At 36.1% G+C, this 11,656-nt stretch overlaps 2 protein-coding genes across 2 annotated transcripts; both read left to right on the top strand.

Annotated features, from left to right (window-relative positions):
- Positions 1-559: 559 nt before the first annotated feature.
- On the top strand, positions 560-3,483 carry LOC129720526 (uncharacterized). The gene is made up of 7 exons (XM_055672008.1): positions 560-730; positions 1,180-1,325; positions 1,383-1,473; positions 2,353-2,538; positions 2,596-2,757; positions 2,815-3,063; positions 3,208-3,483. Exons 1-7 carry the CDS (start codon positions 560-562, stop codon positions 3,481-3,483), a joined length of 1,281 nt encoding a protein of 426 aa, XP_055527983.1.
- Positions 3,484-8,228: 4,745 nt separating this feature from the next.
- LOC129723273 (uncharacterized) lies at positions 8,229-10,850 on the top strand. The gene is made up of 2 exons (XM_055677390.1): positions 8,229-8,333; positions 8,397-10,850. The coding sequence occupies exons 1-2, from the start codon at positions 8,235-8,237 to the stop codon at positions 8,853-8,855; spliced, it is 558 nt and encodes a 185-aa protein (XP_055533365.1). The 5' UTR covers positions 8,229-8,234; the 3' UTR covers positions 8,856-10,850.
- Positions 10,851-11,656: the final 806 nt, after the last annotated feature.

Below are 11,656 nucleotides of genomic sequence, written 5' to 3'. Positions count from 1 at the left end.
ACTTTTACTGGAGGTAAAATAGTACCAAGATATCATTGCCGTAGTGAGCCGTTTTTGAACGAAGACATATTACATATATTCGTTCCTAAGGTCGTTACCGTTAACGGAATAGATTTCCGACCAAATTTGATAGTTTGTATCAGGGATCACAATAACGAAACATATCCGTCATATGGAATCATTATTGAAATTGCGGTGATTAACAATAACATTCATTTCTTATTGAAACTATGCAATACTAAAATGTATGACAATTTTTTGGAGGCATATGAGGTTGCAATGGAATCGGACGAACAACTTTTCTCCTTGGAACAAATTCATTTCCCCACAACATTTTTTTTTTGGACGCCCTATAAAAGTAATCTTAAGTTCATATCAAGAAGGAATTATTGCCTAACTAACCTATTAACTAACATCATGTTTGAAAAGTTATGTTCTATTAATATGTAGGTACTATTTCATTATATTTTTTGAGGCAGTTCGAGAGGAGATAACAGAGTGGGAAACATTTTTGCTGCTGAACAACGATGACTTCATACGACTCAAGCTATCAACGAAGATGGTGAAAACTATTCAAAAACATCAAAAACACCTGGAAAATAATTTAGTAGTTGAAGAGCTGGATGACGAACCTGAGCCCGCCATCGAAACCGAAGAAGACTTTACCGGTCAATCGGCTGACACATCACAAACAGGCCAGAATGTGTTCTCTGCGATAAATCTTGGGAAGGTATTTTTATTTATGTATATAGGTATATTTCTTTTATTTTCCTATCCTCAAAATAGTGAACAATCATAATTCCTTTAGTTATTTCTTTTCAACTTTAGCGTTCAAAACCAATTCGAACTGTTAACCATTCCTTATCTTGGTAACTTAAGTATTCCTTAAATTTTTAAACTCTTTTATGATTATGTATTATAATTATCGGTTTTCGTTTTGAAAGAACGAAATGGTTCTTTTTTGTAAAATGAAAACTTTGAATGTTGATGCGACCCAACTGCCAATTCACCTAGGCATACGAAAATTTATTTCTAAACGATAATATTAATAAGGTGTTCAGTTTAGCCAATACTTTTGTGATTTATAACTTCCCAAACAGTTAGAGTCATCACAGGAAAGAGCTAAACTCGAACGAAAAATTAAAAATATATGCTCAAATACCTTCTTTGTGTTTTAAGGAAATCGACGTCAACCAAATTTTTTCGAAAACTCCAGTTGGACGAGAGATTCAAGAATTCTTGAGTGCAGGCAATAAACCAAACGACGAATGGATGAAAAAGATAACACATGTCGTTTGTGACTGCATGGCAGCTGTTTACGGCGTGTAAGTATGATCAATTAACCAAAGTTGTTTCCGGTATCGTTCAACGCCAAATTTCAGGAGACCAGAAACATTCTACAAAGAAATGCTTGCTCGATCTTTGGTGAAGACGTATCCAATACTGGCTTCAACTGCATCGGTCGTTCCTCACGTAAGTTGCATATATTTAATACATTTTATATTAACTATTACTTCAACACTTCTAATGTATAACGTAATTGATTTTACAAAGTTATCAGTCACTAGCATAACATAAACACGAGCATAAAGTCCAGAGATGCCAGATGTTTTTGAAAAATGTCTGCCACTGCTCGAAAAACCGGAAAAATGTGCTCGAAATCTGAAAAAAATCTATCCGTGATCCGAAAAAATTTCGCTCGCGCAGGCAAAAGTCTGTGAAAATCTGCACACATTTTAAGAAAATCTGCGCAAATATAAGGAGACTCTGACAACAATCGGCAGAAACCGTGGAAAAACTGCAAATATCTGCAAATTAATAAATATCTGCACACGGACTCCAAAAATCTGCGTTTTGCAGACAAATCTGCGCATTTGGTATCCCTGGCATAAACAACATAAACAAGGTTACACGGAAAAAAATGACTCATTTTGTCTTTAATTTTAACTACAGCGCACTGAACGAAAATATCAGCTCAAACGCGGATCATATCCCGCATAATCAATAACCATAAAACGTGCCTAACAACTAGTTCGGGATATAGCCCCGACTGTATGGGGTATCGATAAACAATATGGATTATCTTCCGTTTATGGTTATTGATTATGCGGGATACACGACCAAAACGCTATGGGGATTCATGCTGCGCTTGCATACGAATGCCCAACCGTAAGCTGTGTATCTTCCAAAGTACGTCAATATAGTTGAATATTTTCACGACAGGGTCTACGTATCCGATTGGTACATGAACATATGTGTTCGAAGAAATATTTTATACAAAAAGAAAGCTTTTTTAGTCGAGGTAAAATATTTCACTCATTACCGTTAATTAAATTAATTTGGTTATCTTAGGCACTTTGGTTTTATGAGAACGGTCGCGGTGTAGGAGCCCATGGTGGCAAAATTCAATACCGGATGGAGTATTTGGCAAAAAAATCACAACGGCGTCTTTTTCACCGAAACCATCATGCTCAAGCATCAGCTACTGTGCCACTCATGGATACTCAGGATAATGACGAATCAAATATTGAGGAATTGGTAAATAACCTTACAAAACTTATGCTTGAATATGCATGTTCAATTGTGTTGTTACAGATTAATGGATTACAATTACAAATACCTACGGATCAGACGAAGCCTCGAATATTTTATTTATGGAAGCGAACGTTGCATTATCGTAACAACCTTAGAAAGAACGCAACGCTCCTGCAATTTATAAAGGATTTTCCGGTTACTGCAGCCTTCGAAGGACAACTGGTATATGAATCAATGCCCAAACACTTTCGTACTTACTAATTATATTATTGTTTTTAGATAACCCTTGATTTTGAGTCACTGCATCCAAATGCACCACCTTTCCAGGAGATGTGGGAATGCATCCACCCGAAAATCTTGGATCAATTTCAAGACGTTCACAGATTTTTGAAAAACGATCTGGTCAGGGCATTGTGCATTATCCGTACCAAAAATCCGACCAGAGGAGTCAAGCGACCACATGACAGTGAAAACGAGAAGCAAGCGCGCAAACTCAATCCGTTGCACGGTATCGTGGAGTGGATCAATGTGAGTACACTACGACATCGAAAATATTCAAATATATTCTGAAAGCAACTTCAGTCCAAAAAGTTCCATTTCGATGGAAGTTTTTGATTATACTCGAGTTTTTTAATGCCGATAAATTGAGTATATATTTCTTCTTTTTTACAGCAGGGAATGGAACTACCACAGCCCGATGTTCCAATCATCGTTGTATTGGCAGCGTCATTTGACGTTGGTGATTGCAATATTGTGTGGAGAGACATCGTACTACCAGTGGGGTCGGATCTTCTGAACGCTTTCGTTCTATTGCTGCAAACATTTGTTGTATGCAACGTAAAATGTCGCCCTTCTGATAAGCTTTTCTATTCGTTCTTCTACGCATACTGCTTCAAAATGGGTTCTCTGAGTACAACTGGCAATAAGTTTCTCAGTCAATTAAATTGATAATCGTTTTTACATTAAATTCGCCTTGTTTTGTTTTCGATTAAATTTCATTGTTATTAGTTTATATCAGTATAAGTATTAATCTTAATTAGTTCAATAAGTGCTCATATAAATAGTCTAAGTTTTGTTATGCTTTTTTAAATTTTATTGCAGTAACATTGGAATAAACAATGCGTAAAAAAATTGAAATCTGCTCTTCGTTTATCCCAACGATCATTTATGAGCAAAAAAATATTTCTGAAATCTCGGCTGGTTTTATACGGTACTTTTTACATTTCGCCGAGATTACGGTTGCTATGATACCGAATAATCAGTTTGCGACTACCAAGATCTATCATACTTTGCTGAATTTCGGTTAGATCTCATCTGAATGTTTACATTAAATACCGAGATTTCAGATATTTCATGCCGAAACTTCAGTTATGTAAAACCGAGATTTACGAAAATATGCGACAGCTGTCATTTTTGTTTCAAACCGAGTGTCTCGGTGATTATTCTTTTACCGAAATCATTACTGAGCACTCAGTGGTGCCGTTCTCGGCAAAAAATTACCGAGATTCGGCAAAAAATTTTAAGTGTGAATATTATTTGTTAAGTTGAAAACAAAAATAGATCATCTAACAATGTTGAAATGTGAAAAACAGATTCTGAATAGATCCTAGTGAACCGACAAAATATTCAGAAGCATTCGCTGGCTTTTAATCTTATATAAATTTGTATTTTCAGAAATCTACTCTTTCGATCACGATCATTTAGTGAATATCTAATATAGAATGCAAAAAATATCTTATGACCGTTGCAATTCTTGTTGAGTAGTTTATGTTATTTTTTTAAGGTAACCATATTCATGAGATGAACTTTTAATCACTATCAATGCAGCAGCATTGCAGTTTTTCCTTGATTTCACGGAAATAGAAGTCGTGTACCACTGCAATGATAGACGACGAGAAACCAGCGGCGCTCTGCTCCACGTAATAAGTATATTATACTGTACGGTATTGTTGCTTTAACCAGCATGTTTTCTTTCAAGACATCAGTTTTGCCTTTCTCCTAGAAAGGTATAGCAATCACTTGCAAAACCGAAAGTATAAAAGTGCTCCAAAGGGCGGAATGGCATATATCACTCGACTCAGCTCGACGAGCTGAGCATTTTCTGTATGCGTGTGTGTGTGTATGTGTGTGTGTGCATGTGCAGATTTTTATTCTCACTCACTTTTCTTAGAGATGGCTGGACCGATTTTCATGAAATTAATTGCAAATGAAAGGTCTTGTTGCCCCATAAGACCCTATTGAATTTTATTGTAATCGGAATTTTGGTTTAGAGGTTATGTTTAAAAATGTGAAAAACACGAAACACCAATATCTCAGAAACAACACAACCGATTTGAACAAAATTGGTCTCAAATGAACGGGCTTTCCGAAAAACCCTTAAGTTTTGAATTTTTTAAAGATTGAACTTGTGGTTCAAAAGTTATGAAAAGAAACGTGTTCTGAAGACTGTTTAATCTCACTCATGTTTCTCAGAGATGGCTGTACCGATTTTCATAAAATCAGTGTCAAATGGAAGGTCTAATTGCCCCATAAGACCCTATTGATTTGTTTTGCAATCGGACTATTACTTTGCCTGTTATGTTTAAAAATGTGAAATCCAGCTATGCAAAGGAACATATTCCGAAGCCTACTTGGACCCACTCACTTTTCTCAGAGATGGCCGACCCGATTTCCACAAAATTAGTGTCAAATGAATGGTCTAGCTGCCTCAGAAGACCCTACTGAATTTTACTGTAATCGAACTGTAACTTCATTTGTAATAAGCCGACTTGTGAAAATCACGAAACTTCATTATCTCAGAAACTACACAACCGATTTGATTATTATTATCAGATGAGCGGGCTAGTTAAGGGTTAACTGAAGAATTATGATTGAACACGTGGTTTTAAAGTTTGGCTGCCCTACACGTTCCCATTTCATTTGATTATAATCGAACTTAAGCAACCGTTATGTATTAAATTGTTAATAAAACAACGAAAGTCTATTATCTTAAAGATTACATGACTTATTTGAACATAACTAGTGTCATACGAACGAGTCATCTCTCAAACTTACAAATAACAAACTTCATAACAATTTGATGTGTGGCTCAAAAGTTATGGAAAGAAGAGAAATTCAAAGACTATTTAAAACTATACCTGCTTTGTTCGATATATGTGGCCTCAACATAATTTAAATGTGGTGTCGTACTATTTCAACGTTCATTGATTCCTTGCGGTTTGTTTGAAGTCTGCAAATGCACGACGAATCGGCCATAGGATATGATCAAAGTCAAATAACAAATCGTTTGAAATGATTGGTTTTGATCGAAATGACAACATTCTCGTCTTTTGGTGTCTGTACATCGCCTTAAATCTGAATTTATTCATATTGGGTGGTATTCTGTCATTATCAGCAGACTTTCTGGCAACAATCTGACACCGGAAATACCCATATTGGGAGGTATTTTGGGTTGTTTTCCAGAAACTAAAAGTGGTCGTCTTCAAATTCAAAATAGTGTCCAGGGTCAATGTTTGGTTTATATGCATCATCACGTTTACGGAAATATCCATATTAAGTTTTATTCGGTCATTTCCGACTGTTGCCTATAAGTTGCCATTTAACAATTCAAAATGGTGCCTGAGGTCAGTTGTTAGCTCCTTGCATCATTTTGGTTCCAGAGATACTCATATTGGATAGTATTTGTTTATTTTAGGCTGTTTTTCACAAACCGGTAGTCGCCATCTTGGATTTCAAAATGGTATTTAGGATACTTGTTAAAGAAAAACTCATATATGGTGATATTTGGTAACTTTGGACTGTTTTTCAGAAGCCGAAAGTCGTCATTTTGGACTTTAAAATTGCCTGTGAAATCAATTTCTGTCATCTGGGCGTAATTCTGGTTCCGAAAACATTCATATTGAATGGTATTTGGTCATTTCCGGCTGTTTGCCAGACACCGGAAATCACCATCTTAAAATTCAAGATTGTGTCTGTGATCAATTTTTAGCTTCTGTGCATCTTTCTGGTTCCAGAAATACTAATATTTAACAGGAATCGTCCATTTCAGGCTGTTTTCCAGAAACTGGAAGTTGCCATCTTACAATTCAAAATGTTGTCTGAAGTCGATTTGTGGCTCCAGTGCATCATTACGGTTCCGGAAATACCCATATTGGGTGGTATTTGGTTGTTTGCCGCTTTTTTCCGACACCGGAAGTCGCCATTTTGGATTTCATAATGGCATTTGGAGACAATTTCTGGATTTTGAACAGCATACTGGTTAAAGAAAAACTCATATTGGGTGGTATTTGGTCATTTTCTGCTGTTTTCAGAAACCGGAAGTCGCCATCTTAGAATTTAAAATGCTATCTGTGGTCAATTTTAGCTCCTGTGTATTATTCTAGATCCGGATATTAATATATTGGGTGGAAATCGGCCATGTTCGGCTGTTTTCCAGAAACCGGAAGTTGCCATCTTACAATCCTTAATGTTGTCTGAGGTCGATTATGGAACATATTTGTTACCACTAAAAACATTCACCTGACAATATGGTTCCATTTAGTTGATTAGTTCGCGAGATGTGCAGAAATTTGTGAAGAAACATGTACTTCCAGAAGAGGGAGGGGCGTCAAACCATTATGGACATATTTGTTACCTCTGAAAACATTCACATACCAAATTTGGTTGTGTTTTCTTGATTGGTTCTTGTGCTGTGCGAAATTTGTGTTTAATTTTCATGGGATCCCTCCCTTACAGAAGAGGGAGTCGGGTTTCAAACCATTATGTACATATTTGTTACCACTAAAAACATTTACCTGCCAAATTTTGTTCCATTTGGTTGATTAGTTCTCGGGCTGTGCACAAATTTGTGTTTCACCCAACTATTATGGACATATTCGTTACCTCTTAAAACATCCACATGCCAAATTCGGTTTCATTTGCTTGGTTTGTTCTTGAGTTGTGCAGAAATTTATGTTTCATTTGTATGGGACCCCTCTCTTCCAGAAGAGGGAGGGGTCTCAAACTATCATAGGAACCTTTATCGGCATCAAAAACCCCTACATACAAATTTTCACGTCGATCGGTTCGGTAGTTTTCGGTCCTATATGGATCAGACAGACAGACATATGTAAAGATTACAACATCAATAGTTTAGAACCTAAAGAGTGAATATACATTTATTGGATTGAAGCGTTCATGTAAATCTATTTTTATAAATAAAAAATTGAATGAGAAAGGCTGGGTCTGACCACTAGGTGGATTAATTTAGGTTTTTATTATGCTCTGACAGCAGGTTTAGAAATTGTTCAAGTAGAAGGCTTGTTTCAAAACTTTTCGAAAGATCTTTACCTTCGAGACTTCGAATTAGTCTAAGTTCATTGAAGCAAACTTAAATCAACCTGTTGGGACGGGGGATCTCTGTCCTTTTTTTATTTGATATTTATACATAGAATATCACAGGGAATGGTTGGTGTCCAGGGTCTGTGCTAGGAATGCTCGCGTGTGATTGGTCAATTGTTCACGTAAATTTCCTTGTAACTTTTTATCGATTTCCACCGTTGAGCAGTGAAAAAATAATGATGACTAGCGTATTATAAAATTGTTACACATTTTATCTATCCAACAATATATTGGTTATTGTTATCCATCATGTGGTTATGCTGTTATTATCGTTTGAAATCTGACGTAACATTTGCCAGTTGAGTTTCCTTTTTTACAGAATGCATCCCAGTATAGAAAACAAAGACGTAGTCCCACGTCAAAAGCGAAGCACTATCGATATTGAAACTCCTAGAGACTGGGCGCTATTCATTAGTCAGGTGAGACGATGTTAATATTTTAATATTTCTGAGATTTCATTTGCATACGTTTGCATTTTTCAGGTACGACGTAAAATCCCCATAAATGTAGTTGAACTAGACCAAACAAAATTTTTGGCGTTGGAAAACCTCAACATACGATTCAACCGTCCTAAATATAATATGGACGGTCAGGTCATAAAATTGCGGGACATTATATGGTTTGAATACCGAACAACTGCACCAGGGCGCGTGTTTTATAAACAGAATGTTGAGGATGACTACTCAGAACCTTATTATTTAACTCCACTCAACTTGGAGCCAATACCTTTATCGCAGGAGAAGCTGGAGGACCTGCAAAACCTCCTCCCATTTGTAAGCAACAAGCAATATTATGAGGTGATGCTTAAAAATTTAGTGGTTAAAAAGCGTGGACGAAAAAAGTTAAGTAAATGCGACGATCATTTCGAAGATGATATGGACAGGCTTGAGGAAGAATATGTAAAACGAATATATCCGTGTACTTACGTAAAAACCTCATAATAAATATCAATAAAAATAATTAATACGGATATTCGATAGCAAAATTGTAGGGTAGTTTGGGGTAATTTGGACCCCTGGGGTGAAATGGACAGGTGCTTTATCTTGGAAAGTATCTCATTTTTGGGTTCCATGTACTACTACATCCTTTCCTTGAACTACTAAACCCTAACTAATATAAAAATTTCATGGTTTGCTGTGACCGGTGCACCGCAGTGCCAATGTAAACAAAGGAAACATCAAAAGTCAATTTTGCTGTAAGTTTTACGCTCGTGTATTTAAGGTTTTTTGAGAACTTCTTCGATGTTTTCAGTCTAATGAGCTTTGCAGCCGTGTTTGTCTAGTAAAAGAGTACATTTTAATGAAAGATTGCGATAAGTTTGATCGAAAATTGTGGAAGGAATTGTGTTTTTAGGAAGGCGTCCTGTTTGGGGTAAAATAGACAGTTTTTTTGGGGTGATATGGTCAGGCGAGTTAGAAGTAAAACGAACGGATAGACGGCGGTTTACAAACAATAATGAACTGTAAAAAGTGTTGCAGGCAATCTGGGATGATTTATCTGTTTTTAATGCCCCGCAGAGTGGCGGGTTTCTGAACAAAAGTTGGGAAAACCTAATTTTTTTTTCTAAAATGCTTGAAAATGACGTATAATGCCAACTTTTGCGTGCTGAAGTCATTTCTGATGTCCGAAAATGTTGTTTCCCGAAAATGCCGTTATTATTATCAGATTTACTTTTTTGTTCAGATCATGTTCAACATTGGTATACTTGTTCTTTATCGAAAAACTATATACCCGTATTTTTTGTTTGGTCCTTAGTGTGAACCATTTTGAATTAAAGTTGCCAAAAATCGGCAATCATTTTTCAAAAAATTGTAACTTTTGAGCCGTTTGACCGATTAAAAGATTTAATGGAAAATTTAAGGAATTTGATAGGCCTTTCAAGGAAAAATAAGAAATCGTACGTCAACGTACATTCGTTATATATTTTTCCGTTTCGCCAATTTGGGATTAACGGATTTGGAGCGACGATATGCAAACCGGGACCCAAAAATTTGAGAAATACGGTTAATTTCATATAGGCTGTTGATTACCCGATCATTCCGAACTGTTTTAACGAGACTGTACGGTACACAAGAGTTCTGAAAAATAACATAAATTTCCCCTCAACACGAAACTCGTTGATCCAAAATCAGATCAGAATTGAGGGAATTAGGTAATCGAAGTTAAGCCTAAAATTGTGATTTTCGAACATAAAAATCATTGAAATTTCCTGACACAGCAACATTCAAAGTGCTGCCAAAAATTGGTATATCATCTGATTCTCATGAAACTTACATCACCCATACACTGACACACACACGCACACAGTCACACACTCACGCGCACACACGCACACGCACACAAACACACTCTCACACACACACACGCGCGCATAAACATGCACACACACAAACGCGCGTGTGCGACATACGATCGCATACTCAGTTTCTAGTATAAATAACTGAAGAAGGGGAATTTTTTTGGCCTACTGTGGAACCACTGTGCAATGCCTAAGAATTGCAGTTATCATTCCGTATGCCTGATACCACCTTCTACTGTGTATTAAGCAACTATTGATACTATAAAACTCACATTTTTTACCCTGTCCACATCACCCCAAACACTGTCCATATTACCCCAATAGCTGTCCATTTTCACCCCAACCGATTTTTTATGTCCGAAAATCATAATTTTTAGTTCCGTTATTTTTTTTGTTCTTTTGACCTCAATATCAAGGTTTTTTCGTGCAGAAACATAGAAAACAGATCAATATTACTATATTACATTACGTTATGGGATAGAAAAAACAGGTTACGAAATAACAGGAGTTTTCCTTAGGGGGTCCAAATTACCCCAAACTACCCTACACTGTTGCACTTACTCGAGAAAAACTTCATTGGTGTGCCTGGAATGTAATTTCAAAGCGAGGGTTTTTACTCATTTTGCTGAATGTTAATTTCCTCCTTATCTCAATATATAAAAGTCGTGTACATTAAGATAATATAAAAGGTAATAAAGTCATATTTGATTCACGTACAAATACTGCTGTACAATATATGTAAACGTATAAAACATCTTAATGTAAAATAAACCATTACACCCTGAATTAAGTCAAAAGGGCCCATCTCCATTGTTAACAAAATTAGGAGCTTATGTTTCAGGGCCTATATCCAGAATTAGTACCAATAGGGCCTGAGTCCAATTAATCCTACTTTTAGAAAGATAATCATCTTGCAAGTTTATTTTTCGCGTACAGCGCCGTTCAATGATTACTATTAAACAAAAAAAAAATGATTTTATTGATTATTGAGAAAATAGGATTTGTTTTACTGGTGCGATTTTTCTTTTGACATTTACTCAATGTTTACATTGTTGCACATGGGCCCTTTTCACATGTTTGGCGAGAATTATAAACGCGTCTCCTATGTTACCTGGTTGGCGACATATCAAACTTTAAGTTTTAGTAGGATGGGATCTGAAAATTAATATAACCCCTCAATATAAACACCCACTCTGACTGTCAATTTCATACTTTTTTCGTACTTTAAAGTACAAAATATATGGCAATACCATTGAGTGCAAAAAAATGACAATATCATTATCATTAATATCATTAAGCGTCGAGCTGACCAAACTGATACACCTTTTTCAAATACAATTTTGAACAGCTCAACGATCGATGACGGACTATGCACGGTAAATCGGTTTTGCTCATAGTGACAATTTTATGAGAATTTAAGTCATCAGATGGCAGCACTAACCG

This window comes from Wyeomyia smithii, chromosome 2 (assembly GCF_029784165.1).
Source record: "Wyeomyia smithii strain HCP4-BCI-WySm-NY-G18 chromosome 2, ASM2978416v1, whole genome shotgun sequence".
In the NCBI taxonomy this organism is placed as follows: domain Eukaryota; kingdom Metazoa; phylum Arthropoda; class Insecta; order Diptera; family Culicidae; genus Wyeomyia; species Wyeomyia smithii.
This window is presented reverse-complemented; position numbering and strand designations above follow the sequence as displayed.